Here is an 18687-nt window from a genome sequence, read left to right on the forward strand (position 1 = left end):
CAAAATTGAAAAGAAATGCTCATGGCATTGTTGGGGAAGTTAATAACAGGATACGTAGTTCTCATAGAGCATTACCACAAACAACAGTAAAAATCCAAAGACTTTTGGCTTTTTGACAGATTTGAAATGTTTTTGTTCATTGTAAAAGGCCTTCATTTGAGTTGTCACTGTTAAGAGTTCTTTTTAATTGCCTAAAGGTTTTTTTCTCTCAATTAACTGCTTGCAATGCCTTAAAATACCCATTTGAGTTTATTTCTTGCATCTTCGCAACACAAAAATGAGGATGTAATCGCTTAATTTAATGTTACACACAATGCATACCATGTAAGAATTTCCTATAGGCTAAGTTCACTAGTTTATTGCATGTTTAAAACAGTGTGGTTTGGATTATGAAACTACAGATACAGCACATAAATGATTGAAAACGACAGTAATTAAAACCTGTTTGGTAAATAAAGGTCATTTAAAGCAGATTTAACAGTCATTGCCTGCACTCAAACTTATGTATGTCTCAAATTTCCATTGAATTTGTGCGCGACAAGGATGTGGATAAAAATTTTGATCAAGTAGATTAGAAAAAAGTTGTTGCTTTTCTGTTCTGGAGTCTTGTTCGATTGATCGCTTTCACTTGTGTCCTCTGCAAAGGTAATCTTCCTGTTGACAGAACACATAAAAAAGTTTCTCTCCAGTCCATTCAACAACCTCAAAGTAAAGTCTTTCAAAACCGTAAGTAATAGTGGTAAACATGAGCAGTTATTACCTGACATACAGTGATGGATGGTTGTTTCCCATCACCCTTCAGGAGCCTGTGACCATGAAGCTTCACAAACCCTTCACACTAGGATAGAACAAGGAGAATTTTCACTATTTTGCACAGATTTTGTAAAAGGCTTGCTCTGATGTATTGTGCGTGTGATCATTACTTGAGGAATAGCATTAGGGTGGAGGTGGCAAATCTTCTGGAGCAGGTCAGAGGTCTGGATCTCGGTTGCGTTGTGACCCAGATGAACCTGGGATAGGACCGTCAGTATCTTACAGGAATCACAGTCTGTTTGCGCTGTGGACACTGGAGAGGGTGTGCACAATTCATATAAAGCACAATCATAGTCATTAACAAACATAGAGAATTGTTTTGGAGGTTCTTACTAAAGCCCAAAGTATATGTGTTTTTTTGTCATCAGCCCAGTCTGTTGATGTCCATGCACACAGTCGGCATGCAGCATGCTTTTTCAAGTGTGGGTATCTGCAGGTTGGAGTAATGGGTGTGCCGAAAGGTCTTTACAATTGTTTGTGAAGGGTTAGGAGTTGGTTTCTGTTGTAGCATTTCACCTTTCAGCACATCTTTACTCCGACCTCCAGCTATCCCTGTCTCCGTTTGTTTTGTGCCCATGCATGTGAGAGTGATTTGCATGCTATTAATGGGGTTCAACGCAGAAGGCCTTTAAACACATGCATAAAAAGGTATGTTCTCTTTAGCAAGCTTGTAACCACTTATCCTGTTAACTCCCCCCCCCTTAATACACTATCCAATTAAACGCTTTACTCTCACTGCATTGTGAACAAGTGTCATAGCAGCCGCCGAGCAAACGCACAGAGTAATGTCATAACATCATAAACACACTCAGATGTGTCTAATATGATCAACAGAGCTGCGTTACCTCACACTCATGACCGGAAAAGCAGAAGTGGCCATAATAAAAGTCCCGCTGCTCGCGAGGCGTGTGTTGCGTTCATCTCAATCGCTCCTGCGGCCTTGCTCAGCTCCACAACACTCGGTCCTGCTCTGCTTCACACTACAGTAACGTTAATAATCGCATCCATGAACATGATTTCTATCCCGATTCTTTCCCACCGGCTGTGAGGTGAAGACCACATCTCCCAAGATTCTGCGCTCAAACTTGGCATCATGAAACTACGCCTTTGTTTTGAATAGGCGACCTCTAGTGGACGGAAAAGTTACATAGTGTAGCTTTAAGTACTTTTAAAACCAAGTACTTCGGACCCGCTTTATATTAGGTGGCCTTAACTACTATGTACTAACATTTTAATTAATCATTTGATACATTGCACTTATTGTGTACATACATGTTTTTACATTGTACTTACATTTTTAAAAATACCTGCATGTAATTACATCTGTAATTAATTTCTGTAGTTACATTTGTTATTACACTGTTGACACTTCCCTTACACCTAACCCTACCCTTAAACTTACCCTTACCAACACACCTGTCCCTAACTTTACCTGTATCCCACCTCAATATCAGCATAGGTGTTTTGCAATACAATATGAATTTTTTGATGTAAGTACATAGTAGTTAAAGGGTTAGTTCACCCAAAAATGAAAATTCTGTCATTAATTACCCTCATGTCGTTCGACACCCGTAAGACCTCCGTTGATCTTCGGAACACAAATGAAGATATTTTAGTGGAAATCTGATGGCTCTGAAAGGCCTCCATTTGCACAATGCACTGTACACTCTCAAGACCCTTAAAAGGTGCTAAAGACGTCGTTACAAAGTCCATCTCACTACAGTGGTTCTACAATAACTTAATGAATCGGCGAGAATAGTTTTTGTGCGCAAAAAAACCCTAAATAACGACTTATATCATGATGACGATTTCAAAACAAGGCATCATGAAGCTTCGAAGCGTTATGAATCAGTGAGTCGATTCAGCAGTTTGAATCGCCAAATTTCAGGAGTTTGGCGGTTTGACACGCGATCCAAATCTTGATTCGACTCACTGATTCATAACGCTTTTAAGGGTCCTTTTTTTTTTACCTTTTAAGGGTCTTGAGAGTGAACCGTGCATTGTGCCAATGGAGGCCTTTCAGAGCCATCAGATTTCAACTAAAATATCTTCATTTGTGTTCCGAAGATGAACGGAGGCCTGACGGGTGTCGAACGACATGAGGGGAAGTAATTAATGACAGAATTTTCATTTTTGGGTGAACTAACCCTTTAAGGCCACCTAATATAAGGTGGGGCCAGTACTTCTGTACTTTTACTTGAGTAAAAATCTGTTTTTACAACTTTCACTGGTAACGGAGTAATGTTTGACCAGTAGTACTTTTACTGAAGTAATGGAGATGTGTACTTTGTCTACCTCTGGTTCGTTGGCAGATCTTAAAAATTCATGCGAAATAGTCGCCACAAGAGCACGTTCTCAAAAAACAAAGGTCCACTAGGTCCCCGATCTCATGAGCCACCAATTCGGCAAAGCGTAAAACGGTAACAAATTGTCCTGAGTTTGCACTACTTACATGACATGGGTGTCTCTGGGAAGAGGCACAGACCCAGTGCGGAGCAGATGGCATGTGGAGGGAGAGAGGACAACAGGAGCTCGATGAGCTTCTTTGCATATGTTTCTATGAAGCTGTTACACATGTCCTTATAATGCTCAGGCAAATAATTACAGATTTTCTCCAGAAGGTTCTCTATCATCTCCTAAAACAAGACAGACAAAATGAAAAATAACCCAGGAGCGTTTAATATTCAGGTGCTTTGCTAATGAATTCAATTATGAACATTAAAAAGGGAAGACGTGTCTTACTTCAGTTCTCTCTTTTGGCAACATGCCCTCTAATGTCTTTATGAAGAACAGACAGAAGGTGCAGATGGGATTGATATTAACCTAAGAAACAAAGCAGAACTTGAGTCAGGGCAATTATATGTCGAGTTATCCATAAATATCTTAAAAGAACTTTATCTAGTGTGTGTTTTATGACTAGAACTACTCAAACTAGTAGCATGGTCTCAAACGTTTTCTTTTCAGATTTAAAGATACTTGAATGTACAATGACTTTTGTTTCCCAAAGAAACAAATAAATATTGAGAATTTTCCAACCAATCATTAAATAAGTCCATAGCGCATTTCACAATAGGCTACACAAAGCAGCTTTGCAGTTAAAGTTTATAATAACTTAATGGCTTATAGTTCTCAGTGAGCAGTTGCATATATAGTTTGCAGATATCGATGATATAAATGATCAACCAGAGGAGATTTGCTGTACCGTAAATATCAGTGTTGGGAAAGTTACTTTTAAAAGTTATGTATAACAATATTGTGTTACTCCCTTAAAAAGTAACAGTTACTTTTTGTGGAAAGTAATGCATTACATTACTTTTAGTTATAATTAATTTGTTACATTTTATATAGCGCTTTTCTAGGCACTCAAAGCGCTTTACATAGAAGGGGGGAATCTCCTCAACCACCCACCACCACCTTTTGCATTGCTTTTCGTCACCTGGCTGAGGCTAGCTCTCCTCCAGGCCCTACAGGTGTTTTCTACTGAGAAGTTATTATTTAACAACATACTAACATACACCTTTATTGTCTTTTAAAAACACAGTTAGAATATTATGATATTCTGAGCACTATTTCCTTACCCCTAGAGCAATGTGTGCCATACAAAAGATCTTTTAATATTACAGGTTATATAACCAATTGTGCAAAGGAAAGTTGAAAGTAATGTGTTTTGTTACTTTTGTTCTTTTTGTCTGTTCCCACGCACGCATGAGTGTGCATATCTAAGGGACTAAGTTATGGAGAAGAGAGAGAACTTTAATGCAGTAGTTTAACTCTTTCCCCGCCATTATTATTATTATTATTATATATTTTTTTAAGTTGCCAGTTAGCATTTTTTTTTATAATTTTCACAAAATGTTCATGGGCCCCAGAATATTTTGTTGTATGAATATCTGAACATGCAATATATCAAAAGAAAGAAAGAAAAAATGTTTTATTCGATCTTTCATGCATTCTTTTTCCCCCACCATTATGTGGGTAAGTTTCATAAAAAAGCAACATTTTGAACAAAAAGCTGATAATTATATATATACTGTATATATATATATATATATATATATTATATAAATTTTTAAGACTACAACGTGTATAAGCAATGCTTTTATCGCTTGTTTCTGCTCCTTTCTCACCAGTGTTTTGATCTGGAGATTAAAGGAACACTCCACTTTTTTTGAAAATGGGCTCATTTTCCAACTCCCCTAGAGTTAAACAGTTGTACACGATGTAACTACAGAAGAGCCCAGTTTTAAATGGGAAAAATATCTAAAGTCTTTGGTCATTTTTGAGTGAGATGCTAACGGTCTAATCAGATTCAATGATCTATGCTAAGCTAAGCTAAAAGTGCTACTGCCAGACCCGGAGATCGGCTGGATTCCAAAACGGTAAAACTCAACTGTTTAACCCTAGGGGAGTTGGAAAATGAGCCTATTTTCAAAAAAAGTGGAGTGTTCCTTTAAGTACTCTTTCCGAAAATGTGTAAACTAACGCCGCGTTCCAGGCAACCTGTTACCCGTGTTTTTCCAACCTTCTACCCGTGAAAGGGCACTGGAACGGCAGTCAAACCCGTGACTTCCCACCCGTAAACTCGTACTAGATCGATGTACTCCCAGTTACGAGCTTTGACGTCATATAGCTTGCGAAACAACAATGCCTACGGATGCAGTATTTATGAAACAAATAACGTAAAATGACAGGTATAGCATCTTCTCTTACCATATGCGCTGTTTTTTTCTCTTCCATTTCCCTCAAATAAGCAAGTAAGCACCTTTGGCGATAGAAATGATTGTAAATGAGCATAAGCCCCGTACGGTCTGCCATGCTTTGTTTACATCTAGCTACAACAATTCCTTGCGCTCAGGCAGTTTGGTGTGACTTTGCCTGGAACGCTACAAAGTCGTGAGTCGTGGTTTGAAGTTGTAACTTACAGGCTGAAAAACCTGCCTGGAACGCAGCATAAGCCTGCAGCACTCCTGTAAATAACTGAAGCCTCCGCGGAGTCCGCGCCTCGATCGCCCCCCAGGTGGCTGGTCCCAATATAGGTCATAACCCCCGCCAGAGTCCTGCACGGGTGCGGGTACCCGACGGGTGACCCGCGAATATTGCTGAAACGGGTGAAAAACATCCTAGTGTGTCGGATACGGGTGCGGGTCGGTCGGACAAGGGAGAAACACGGGTTTTAAACAGTCACGTGCAAACGAATATAGGCCTATATATAAACAATATATGCATGTATATTGTAGATGTGTTCCTAAAAATATGCATATACAAAAATATGCCTTGCCTGTATTCCAAGTTGATAAAAATTTCAAATCCATATCAATTTATCTGTGGCCGAGCGGCGTGCGCGTGCCCTCACAGAAGAATCACAACCGCGCGCGCGTTCTGCCTGCACTCGCCGAGATGGATCATGAGGAGTTTAAGAAAAGATAGACGCAAATGTGGAACTTCATCGCTGAGGAAGCACACAGATAACTGTGGTAACAAACCAAGCACAAGCAGTTCTATCGAACAGTATTTGTGTTATATTTCCTGAGTTTGGTCTCTTAATAACACTGTCTTAGTACATTAAGCCACATTAAGTGTTTTTTTATAATGGTTTTCTATGGTAGGAAAACGTTTAACGTGTAATTATACGCGTTGCGTTCATATTCTGGGCTCATCTGATTTTTTGTGTATAGTATACGTTATTAGTATTATGTTTAGTTTGGTCTCTTAATAACAGTACATTAAGCCACGTTAAGCTCCCGACAGAAGTTGTCCTTGTGTTAATGGTCGTGTAATAACTTCTGTATGCTGGCAATAAACATTTTTGTAAGTGTGTCTATAATGTGATATGCTAAACTGATTTTATTGCGGGTGCGGGTCGGGTGTCGGTTCTATTTTAAGCGGGTTGGGTCGGGTGCAGATTTTATTTAGTGCTGTTGTCGGAAAACGGGTCGGATGCGGGTTTAAGCACTGCGGGTACGGGCGGTGCGGGTTTTTAAAATCGGACCCGTGCAGGACTCTGACCCCCGCCCCTCTGTGGATTCTAATGGACGCGAGATAAACTAAACCATCAAATTACACTTCATATAATTTTTCCCCAAAGTTGGTTTCTGTCATTTTAGTTCGTTTTTTAAATAAGTTTGGTTTTAGTTAGTTATTTGATGCTATAAAAACGGGGGTTGTGACGTCATGATTGACAGCTGAGATTGACGGCTTCTCTGAGTGAAGTAGTCACTGTGGCACCACCTGACTTTTTTTGGGAGGAGATTGGAGCTTTAGCTTTAATTTCTACATTTACATAACTGTTTATTTCACACCAACATAATGAATTGTTCTGCATCTGTGAGAGTGTAGGCGGGCTTTTGATAATTGCGCCTCTACTTCCTGCTATCCACTGCGCAGACTCCGGTCCCAAAGCTGTGCAAGATGTCAGCGCCATATTCGGAGCTCCGGAGGCTTCACTTACTCAGCGGAAGCCAATGAAGTCGCGTCGTCCATATTTTTTTACGGTCTATGCAGGGCTCTGAACCGGTTCAAGGAACGAAAACGAAAACCGGAAACGAACAAAATTTTAAGAGGAACAAAAACAAAATCAAAATCAATTTGAATCGTTCTGAACAGAAACGTTAATTTGAAATGACCATTAACCGGTTAATAACGTTATTTTATCGTTCTGTTTAATATTTTAATCTGGCAATGACCAATAATGAATAGAGTAGTCCAGCATGTGACCTTGACGGATCAAGCGTGAGTGAGATGCCCGCGCACCATCATCTGTGAATCTACCGGTAACGCAAGTCAGTATGAGCGCGCATTTTCATGCCTCAAGTACATTTCTTTCCCCGCTGAGGTCTACAATGAAAGCGCAGGTATTGGAGGACATTATTTTCGTATGTTTAAATAAGCAGTACGGACTTTAAGCTCAAATAGTCTGATTTAGGCTAGTTTGTGGATTTCGTTTAAGCCTATCCAAGTAGGCTACTAGCATCTATCAAACATTTGTCCTATAGTCTTTCAGATTGCCAATACAGGACAATGTTTTCTATATAGACGGTTGATGCTTCGTATTAAATGGTATGTTATATTGCATTAAATGATAAAGCTTTATTAGCTGACTGAATTTGATTATGGGATGCAGACGTGTTGCGCAGTGTTTGCTTTGAAATTACCAGTTGACAGTGCATTAAAAGAGCAATGGTTATCCAGTTTATTTATTCTTTATTCATGCAATTTTTAAAACAAGTCGTGTTGAAAAAAAAGTGATGTACAAAGAATGTTATCACTCTTCTGAAAAGGATAGGCATATAGAGGGCCACTTTCCGCTCCATTAAAACAGGTCAATATTTGTCCCGCTGTTTATGCTTTGTAATTAATGCATGTATTTCTGTTGTGGTTTTAAAAATGTTATGAAATAAATATTCAAGTTTAATTATCATGCCTTATATTATTATTGAGTAAAAATAAGTCTTTATTTATACATATTTGTTTGTTTGGCTAAATTAAATTAAAATAACGTTATTAACCGTTTTTTTTAAAATCAAACCGTTTTCGGAACAGTAATGTTTAATGAGGAATCGATTGATATTTTTTTCCGTTTTTAAGCCCTGGGTCTATGGTGTAGACTAGGGCTGAACGATATTCTGTTTTAATCGCGATGTGCACGTGCCGGAACATGCGATGTGAAGGGTAGTAGCCCATGGTGTATTAAGAGAATGGTAGCACCAGGGTAGCACACAGTAAACACAAGTTTTTTGTATGGCTTGTTGCTGGGGTGACATGCACGTTCCGCGTGCCTGCACAGTGATTGGTTCGCAGTGCCGCTGCTTACCGCTCACAGCCAACATTCACTGCTAAAACTGCGTGAGGATTTTGGAAAAAAAAGGATTTTGTACCATAAAGAAAGTCGAAATCATCTATTAGGGACTATTTCGGCTACAAAAAGGAGGATGTTGACCAAAAAGAGGTACTTTGCATGAAGTGTCATAAAGTTGTGGCCACAAAACAAGGAAACGCCACCAATTTGTCTGATCACTTAAAACGGCACCACAAAGCTCTTTACGACGAATAGAAAGTCAAATCTGGATGTCAACCAAAACAAACAAATATTTGTGATGCCTTTGCCAGTGTGACACCTTACCAGGGGCCTATACCATGAAGCCGGTTTAGCTGGCTAGCCAGATATGTTTAAGCTTAGTTTGTGCCAATCCTGGGTTTTAGGTGCCATTAAAGTGGTTTGGATTTTAGCAGTGTTCATCGCCATAGTAACTAACACTCCACAGCTAACCTGCTCCAGGGCAGGTTATGTTCTGGATAAGAGATCTCAAACTGAAATTGGACCAATCAGCTGTGAGCACACCTCTGATGCAATAAAGCCACTCCCCCTTTTTCTACTCCAAATTAAAGGTCACTATATAGCAAATGGTTTATAAAGACTAAAGCGTCTGGCTTTTAACAATGCTTATTTATAATGATAATTTTAAATGATTTAGATATAATTTATGTAATTATATCCTTAATCAATTAGCCTACACATATTATTTTAGTTAATCAATCATTAATAGGCACTTAGTTATAATTAAAAGCTCATACAAATAAGCTAAAATCAATAATAAAGCTATAAAAATTACTACATGTGAGCTTAAATGTTCAATTCTCTCTATATATCAACTAAACTTACTTCATAACTTTTACTTGCATTGAAGTAGTAAGATTTTTTCTTTAAGTTGTAGCTCTTTTCTTCTTGCTTGCTGTGTAAATTAGTTTAAATTTTTAATATTTTTCAATCATGTAATATTCTGCAGAAGAGAGAAATGAATCTCAGTTTCACTGATCCACAGCGTGTGATTGGCTGTCCACTACTGATGTCACAGCTAAACTCCTAAACTCAGGATCAAAGCCTGAGTTGACAGAGAAAGCTGATGGTCAGCATCATGGGACCAACAAAGCCTGAATAGATTTGTTTGGTTTTGTCTAAACTCTAAACTAATCCTGAAACCTTGAGTTTGTTAAACTACCATCATGGTACAGGCCCCAGAAAGGCTCTCAACGACAGAAAGAAATAACAGACGCAATAACGTTTCATATCGCTAAAGATATGTGCCTTGATTATGATGATGACCAACACCGTTTTACTTTGGCACTTTTGCTAAGAAAAGTTGACTTAAAAACAAAAGATTGTGAACCAAATTAAAGCTGCTGTTTGAATGTGTTCTGCTTTTGTGTTTACAGAAATGTTCTAATTTTGGAATAAAATATGAAGTGACCTTTTTGTCACTTGTAATGAAGCTTGCTTATTAGTAAAATTATTAATATCATGGAATAGTAATTATTGACTTTAGCCTGGATTGATGGCTCTCAATATCGCAATATATATCGTTGGGAAAAAAAATATCGCAATGTAATTTTTTTCCAATATCGTGCAGCCCTAGTGTAGACCAATAACGCCCCCCAGGGGCGCATTAGCGCATGAGCTTCCATTAGCTGAAGCCTATAGGGGCCTACACGGGGGAGGGGGCCTACTGGCTGCGCAAAAATTATATTTTTATGCATATATGGGAATTTGCAGCAGTGACAGCAGCATTAAACCAACTGACACACCCATATATTTTCAGTACTCTCAACTGCATTTTCAGCAAAGCCCTGCTGTGCGAACAGAACCAGATTGGACAACTAGTTTTTCTGTAAAGCCATTCAACGGGTTCAGTAGCTTGCACGTGGATATAATCCAACCCGATCTCACTGCAATTCGTACGTATTTTACGAGGTGGCTAATTCGTACAAATTTGTACGATCTCACTTGTACGAATTTATGTGGTTTTTGCTAAATCGTACATTGCCCAATTCGTATCCTTTTGTATGAATAACTTACCCCTAACCCTGCTCCTAAATCTACCCGTCACTGCGGTTCAGACAAATTGTGACAAACGACAAACAAGTGAGGTCGTATGAATTAGCCACCTGAAAGATTCAGTCCCTGTTCCATCGGTGCTGCTTTAAAGTCTCAACTTTAATTTCTTGAGGTTTTAAATATGGGGATAGATGAACAGGAATTACAATAATGCTTAAAGGGATAGTTTACCCAAAAATGAAAATTTGATGTTTATCTGCTTACCCCCGGGGCATCCAAGATACAGGTGACTTTGTTTCTTCAGTAGAACACAAATGAAGATTTTTAACTCCAACCGTTGCAGTCTGTCAGTCGTATAATGCATGTGAATGGTAACAAAATCCATGAGAGTAAAAAAAAAACATGCACAGACATATCCGAATTAAACCCTGCTGCTCGTGACGACACATTGGAAGTTGTGTGATCGGTTTGTGCGAGAAACCGAACTAAGTATTTATATCATTTTTGACCCCTAATACACCACTACACCCAACAGTGCGTGAGGTCTGTACACGATCTGGCGTAGTTTCGTGATCAGATCGTGTAGAGACCTAACACACCAGAAGTGATCGCGCGCTGAAGGCTGTTGGAGATAGTGGTGTATTAGAGGTAAAAAATGATATAAATACTGTTCGGTTTCTCGCACAAACCGAACGTTTCATGAATTCGTGTCTTAAGACAACAATGTGTCGTCACGAGCCGCAGGGTTTAATTCGGATATGTCTGTGCATGTTTTTTTACTCTCATAGATTTTGCTACCATTCACATGCATTATACGACTGACAGACTGCAACGGTTGGAGTTATTTACTGAAGAAACAAAGTCACCTATATCTTGGATGCCCAGGGGGTAAGCAGATAAACATCACATTTTCATTTTGGGGTGAACTATCCCTTTAAATGTGATAATTAATTTTAAAGGGCTATGATTTAATGAACTAAACGCCAGCACTGCATGTTTCAAAGTAAAGACGCGTGCTGTTGCGCGTTCATGCTCATGCTTTTAGAGCAGTTTGCAATCACCAAATAGCTCACATTTATTCTATGTGATTATTTTGATCTACTGCTGATGAATAATACATATTTTTCATAATTTGTTATTTATATCATTGAGAGCTGTACCCGTGAACTCGCATTTTGGCCGGAAAAGTTTTGATGGCATTTTCCTTTACGCTAGTGTGTTGTGACAGGATGGCAGGTGTGCCGTGGAAAATGATCAAATTCTTTGCCCTGTTTAGCACGTACCTCTTGACTAGTTCCTCCTGAGGGTTTTGCATAGAGCAAGCCGTGCTCGTTCAGGCCGACCATAAGCTCTGATGCCGCTTTTCTCTCAGACTTGACGGCACATAGTCCCAACATTGAGCATATGTCACCATTTTGATTCTGTGACGAGGGTAAAACATCTGGTTTTCAGTGCCATGGTATTATTCATGTAAAGGAGATATTGCTTATGTTTATATATTTGAAGTATTAGTCAAATTGGGGTGATGGAGAAGTACTCACTGCAAATGCACTGAAATATTTGATGACCAAATGCACATATGTCTTTGCTCCATCCATACACAAAGGGATGACGGGGTGTTCAGAACAAAACTTGTCCAAAGCATTTTCAATAAGGTGCTGTGAAGAGGGAACAATTTAAGATCAATATCATTCATAACAATGAGTTTAATAAACATGTCATTTAGTTGAAGCTTCTATTCAAAAGCATCTTTTTATAACAATGAGTTTAATAAACATGTCATTTAGTTGAAGCTTCTATTCAAAAGCAACTTATTAGCAAAAGAAACTTCATCACTCAGCTGGCATAAGAAAGTGAAACTAGCTCTTTAGTTTGAAAATAATTGAACTGTGAATTTCACTTCTCCACAGATATGACCACTGGGGTTTTCATAGTATGAAAACAACATAAAAGGAGGTCATACAGATTTGTATGAATTATTGCTATGAGATTGTGTTGTACAGAAGGCGTTTACCAGGTCTGGCATAAAGAAAATAACATTTCAGTAATATCTCAGTATTAGTAAACATCACGCACACGATCTCACCTGAGTGTCTTGATTGGAGAGCATTTCTGTCAACAACTGTACCATCTTGTTGCAATCGCTGCACATGTTGCTCATCTAAAGGATGATGACAGTGGAATTTAATGTTGACGTACAGTCATTAAGGCTATATTCTGTGAACTCATTTAATGTAACTTGAATAAAATATTTGATCACATTTGAATTTTGTACATTTCAGTGCTTTGTTTATTAGTCTGGGTGGTAAAATGCATGAAAGAATGGTGCATACCATGTGATAAAGTTTCTAACACAAAACCACAAACTCTCACAACCTCTTTTCTAGGGTTGTATGGGTAAAATACACATCTATCTTCAATAGAAAGAAGGAAGTGTCAAATTTCCATGTTCTCAGATCTTGTTTTAAGATTCACACTCCGATTTTTAGGTATATATGATCTTTTATTATTCAAAGGGAGGCAATTTCCTGCAACTTATACCGTATACAGATTAGTATAAGACAACATATTATTGTTACATTACTTTCAATAAATACAAGGCAGAGGCTATTTGCACTGAAGTGTTATTCTGTTAGTGAAAATAACACATTTTCTTAGCAATAGATGAGATTTACACTAAGTGCAAATAGCTGTAGATGCTCTTTACTAAGTGAAAATAGTGATACATTATATTTACACCTTGTACAAGTAGCAGTTCTTTGCAATATGTGTAAATATTAATTACATGCAATTTATACTTTATTTTGACAGATACTTGCACCTCAGTATTGTTGTACATTAACAGGATGCAATAATAACAGTGTAAATTATTATATTTATTAATTATTAAATGAATGTGCCCCTTTTTGGACAATAAAAGCCTAACCTTAACCCTACCCAATAAATGCTTTTATTATTATTAAACATTTCGTTAGGCACTTTATTTCCACATTTAGAACATTTTCTTAATTTTTATTGAAAGTAAATGCCTTTCCGATGTGATTAGTGATGGGAAAAGAGAGAAGAGCGAGCTCTGCAAAAGGCGGATTCAAACCCGGGTCGATCACGTCAAAACCAAGCCATACGCTTTACTGATTGTGCCACTGAAGACATTGAAGAACAAGCTTTTTTTTTTAAATCTTGTTTGGCTCAAGCAGGCATTGTTAGGCGGAGCTAGTGCGAATAGCACTTGCCAACAATGCACACTATTTGCACTTGGTGTGAATACACTCTAAAAAATAAACTAAGAAACGCAATAATGACACATTACTTTCAATGAAAAGCAGGGCTCTACATTAAGCTGATTCATGTGCTTGTCCTTCGAACAAGTAAATCTGTCATTCACTTGTCAAAGTAAAAAATGTGCTTGTCCAGAATTTTTACCAAAAAAAAAATGTGTTGTAAATATAATTTATTCTGAAGCAATATTCTCACCAGTGTTCAATCAGCTTTGATGTATTTAAATCTGCATATTTGTGATATTTTAATATTTTATAAAGGCCATTTTTTTTCATAATCTTATTAAATTTAGGCTATGCTTCAGCTTTCTTTTCATTTTTTTAATTTGATCTAGAAATTAAATTAGAATAAGACACTATAGGGCTGTTACCAATCAAATTAAACAATTTACACTAAAACAATTACAACCGCTTTAAATAATGTTATGGGATTGTTTTAAATATGTTTGAATATACAAATAAGAAATGTTGGAAAGATGAAACTAAACCACCAGTAGGTGGCGGCAGGTGACCGTCTTAATGAGCGAATCATTGAGTCGATTCGTTCAAACGGATAATTCATTCAAGAATGAGGCAGTCGTTTATGAACAGGTCATTGAATCTTTGATTCAACCGATTCATTCAAACGCTGAATCATTCAGTAACACACACTGATGCTGTGAGGTGCGTTACGGTTCTGCTGTGGTCTTTGTTTGGAACTATTTTTGCTGCTGAAACAGTACATTCAGTACATTTACACTCACAAGACCCATAAAAGGCACTTAAAACGTTGTTACAAAGTCCATCTCACCACAGTGACTCTACAATAATTTTACGATGCGACGACAATAGTTTTTGTGCGCAAAAAAAAATAAAAATAACACCTTTATCCAACTTGTTCTTGTCTTCCGTGTGCGCCTCCACGACGCATGCGCGAGAATATGACGCAGATCCGGCGTTCGGACACATGACCCAGAAGCGATTTGTTGACAAGCAGAGGAAGACGCGCGTGTCTAAGCTGTTGAATTCTACATTGATCGTGCTTTAGGTCTCGGCGTAGTGCTCAAAATGGGGCTAAAGTGTGCATTCCATGGATTCCCGAACCCCGGCGCTACGTCATATTCTCGTGCATGCGTCGTGGAGGCGCACACGGAAGACAAGAACAAGTTGGATAAAGGTGTTATTTAGATTTTTTTTTGCGCACAAAAACTATTGTCGTCGCATCGTAAGATTATTGTAGAGTCACTGTGGTGAGATGGACTTTGTAACAACGTTTTAAGTGCCTTTTATGGGTCTAGGGAGTATAAATGTACTGAATGCCAATGGAGGCCTATCTGAAGCCTTTCTCAGCATCAGCTTTCAACAAAAATATCTTCATTATACAGACAAATATATTTACACATAGGCTATACAGTGATTCAATTGGAGAATTAAATTAGACCTTTTCTAGATAAATCTAGAGGGAAAAAAATTGTTAATTTGGTTGATTATGAATACGCCCTAGTCTAGTTCCTGTCCACAAGTTTCATTTCCAGCCAAATGGAAGAAATAGTAAAACGAGTGATCTCTTCATACTGTAGCTCTGCTGTAGAAGTATTTGACGAGAGAAAAATGGAAATCAGAATTTCACGCTAATGCCTGCTATAGCAGCAACACTGAGAATTCATCCAGTATTTCCATTGTTTAAGGATATTGACCCAAAAATGAAAATCCTGTCATTTACTCGCCCTCAAGTTGTTCCAAACCTGTATGAGTTTCTTTCGTCTGCTGAACACAAAAGAAGAAACAACAGTTGACTTCCATAGTATTTTTTTTCTCCATACTATGGGAGTCAATGGGGCACATATCTGGTTACTCATATTCTAGAAAATATAATATAATGTTTTAAAAATAGAAAATCTACTTTTGTATTCGTTTTTGGAACAACTTGATGGTGATTCAATAATGACAGAATTCTCATTTTTGGGTGAACTATCCCTTTAAAAGCATCTGTGTTTCTCAGTAGACTATTTTAATATAATTTTAATATAACTGATGTCAAGGTAGACAAGGTGTATGCATGCCAGTAGTTTATGAAATAAATAAAACATAGGCTATGTAATGGGATAGTAGTAGCATACTCAGTGTATGAACAACTTTTTTTTTTTTTTTTTTCATCTGCATAGTTGCTACTGTAAATGCACGTGGTGATTTTCATTTTTTCACGACTCACCATGGGAAGGCTGGATGTTTGCGGTGCTGTGGCCCGAACGTCTACATCTCTTGCCCGTCCTATAGAGAAACCAGAGCATGTGAAGAATTTCGAACTAATATGGAATTGACTTAGAAATGGGCTTTCAGGAAATCGGCTGAAAACCAGCTTTAAAAAATAAAACAAAAGAGCTAATTTAAATCCAACTGTCTATCTTAATTTAACTTTTAACTTAATTCTATTTAATAAAATGAAGCATTTAAAATGTAAGCAAAATATACCATAGCCAGCTTTTATTCTGACTGTGACCTTATACTATTTTCATATTTTATTCTTAGAATTTGTATTACTATGTTCTTGTTGTATTTGTATTGTATGTGTGCACTGGAAGCTTCAGCACCAAGAAAAACTCCTTGTTTGTGCAAGCACACTTGGCAATAAAGCTCTTTCTGATTCTGATTTAGTTCATATTTAAACTCTCTTACCTGAAGACAGGGTAGAAGTGAAGAGCACAAAAGTGAGGAAGGCAAACGGCATCATGTTTTATCCACTGCTCTGGATAGAGAAGTGCTGTTTCCTAAAGCTGAGCTGCCTGTGTTCAACTGGTAAACTGGCCAAACGTGTTATTGTATTTTGATGAGGAAGTAGCTTTAATCACCACGCAGTGACAGTCTGCCTGATTCGCTAAAACTATGTGGTTAATGAATATTACTCGGTGCTTAAATATGACACCTTAAAATAAAGTGTAACCCAATTAAACGGAATGTAAAGCCATTTAAAGAACATTCTCCACACTCAAAAAAGTCCAAGATTTCCCCATTTCATTTTATATATTATATAATAATATAATTATAATATATAATAATTATATATTAATATTTTTTTTTTAATAAATCTTAAACTTAACTTTTTTTATTTACCAATACGAATCACATAAATGAAATGGTCCATTCCCTTGTTCCGTTAAGATTTATACAAAATGTTTTATTAGGCTCTAGGTTTTTTTTTTTTTTTTACTCATTTACAATTCTTATTTCATAATATGAATTATATGTAAGGTTTATTTAATCCAATTTGAAGGAATTTTACTATTAACTAAAATTCATACAGATTTCAAGCGACCCTATATGGTTACATTTTGCGTGAATGTTTTAGGCTATATGTTGTAAAAATATGTTGTTTTTACAATTTAGCAATTAGAGGATCTGGATAGTAGCAGTAATAAGCTAGAATTTCTAAGATTTATGTCATATTTATAAGCCTTTTATACAGTGCTTGAAAGTTTGTGAAACCCTTGGATAATCTGTGAAAATGTAAATAATTTTAATAAAATAAGAGGGATCATATAAGTATTTTTTAATTTCCCAGACAGAAAATAGTACATCTGGTATGCGTGGAATCCACATGTACCAGATGTGGGCCGGATCTGGGCCCACACTATGTTGCTGTCTGGGTTAGTATTGTCCTAAATATAATATTGTACATAAATTGGGCATGTACGTATTTCTGTTGCTTCTGAAGGGAGGTACTAAATGAAAATATATATATATTTTAACAAAATAAGAAACATTTGGACATCTTAATCCTGTTCAAAAGCCTTTTTTTTAAAGGGATAGTTCACCCAAAAATGAAAATTATCCCATGATTTACTCACCCTCAAGTCATCCTAGGTGTACATGACTTTCTTCTTTCAGACGGATACAATTGGAGTTATATATATAAAAAAAAGTGCATCCATCCCTCATAAACGTCATTTTTGGGTGAACTATCCCTTTAATAGTTGTGTTTGAGTCCCTCATTTGTCCTCAGTGTGAAAAGACGGATCTCAAAATCATACAGTCACTGCTGGAAAGGGTTCAAATATGCAAAAGATGCTGGAAAACTGAAGAATTTGCAGGATTTTTCTGAAGAATGTTGGGCAGTTTAAAGGGATAGTTCACTCAAAAATGAAACTTCTGTCATCATTTACTCACCCTCAAGTTGTTCCAAACCTGTACGAATTTACAAACATTACAAACTTTCTTCAAAATATCTTCTTTTGTGTTCAGCAGAACAAAGAAAGTCATAGAGGTTTGGAACAACTTGAGGGTGAGTAAATGATGACAGAAGTTTCATTTTTGGGTGAACTATCCCTTTAACTGCTCAGGACACTCAAGAACAACCGTCACAAAACACAACAAAAAACAGCCGTGGATCATCCAGGGAATGACACAGTATTAAAGGGTTAGTTCACCCAAAAATGAAAATTCTGTCATTAATTACTTACCCTCATGTCGTTCGACACCCGTCAGACCTGGTTCAGTGGCACACTGCATCATGAAGCTTCGAAGCGTTATGAATCAGTGAGTCGATTCAGCAGTTTGGATCGCCAAAGTCACGCGATTTCAGCAGTTTGGCGGTTTGACACGCGATCCGAATCATGTTTCGACTCACTGATTCATAACGCTTCGAAGCTTCATGAGGCCGTGTTTTGAAATCGTCATCACTATATAAGTCGTTATTTAGGGTTTTTTTGCGCACAAAAACTATTCTCGCCGATTCATAAAGTTATTGTAGAACCACTGTAGTGAGATGGACTTAATAACTACGTCTTTAGT

At 37.4% G+C, this 18687-nt stretch overlaps 1 protein-coding gene across 2 annotated transcripts; it reads right to left on the reverse strand.

Annotated features, from left to right (window-relative positions):
• Positions 1–230: 230 nt before the first annotated feature.
• sftpbb (surfactant protein Bb) lies at positions 231–16786 on the reverse strand. 2 transcript variants are annotated; one of them, XM_079815781.1, is made up of 10 exons: positions 16576–16786; positions 16112–16170; positions 12729–12803; positions 12184–12300; positions 11926–12063; positions 3556–3636; positions 3266–3449; positions 924–1066; positions 761–838; positions 231–654 (listed from the first exon to the last, which is right to left on the reverse strand). In XM_079815781.1, the coding sequence occupies exons 1-10, from the start codon at positions 16628–16630 to the stop codon at positions 625–627; spliced, it is 960 nt and encodes a 319-aa protein (XP_079671907.1). In that variant the 5' UTR covers positions 16631–16786; the 3' UTR covers positions 231–624. The 2 variants fall into 2 exon arrangements, with proteins under 2 accessions (XP_079671907.1, XP_079671908.1); XM_079815782.1 differs by having other exon boundaries at positions 16134–16170; positions 16576–16702.
• Between the last annotated feature and the right edge of the window lie 1901 nt (positions 16787–18687).

Source organism: Gobio gobio, assembly GCF_949357685.1.
Source record: "Gobio gobio genome assembly, chromosome: 4".
In the NCBI taxonomy this organism is placed as follows: Eukaryota; Metazoa; Chordata; class Actinopteri; order Cypriniformes; family Gobionidae; genus Gobio; species Gobio gobio.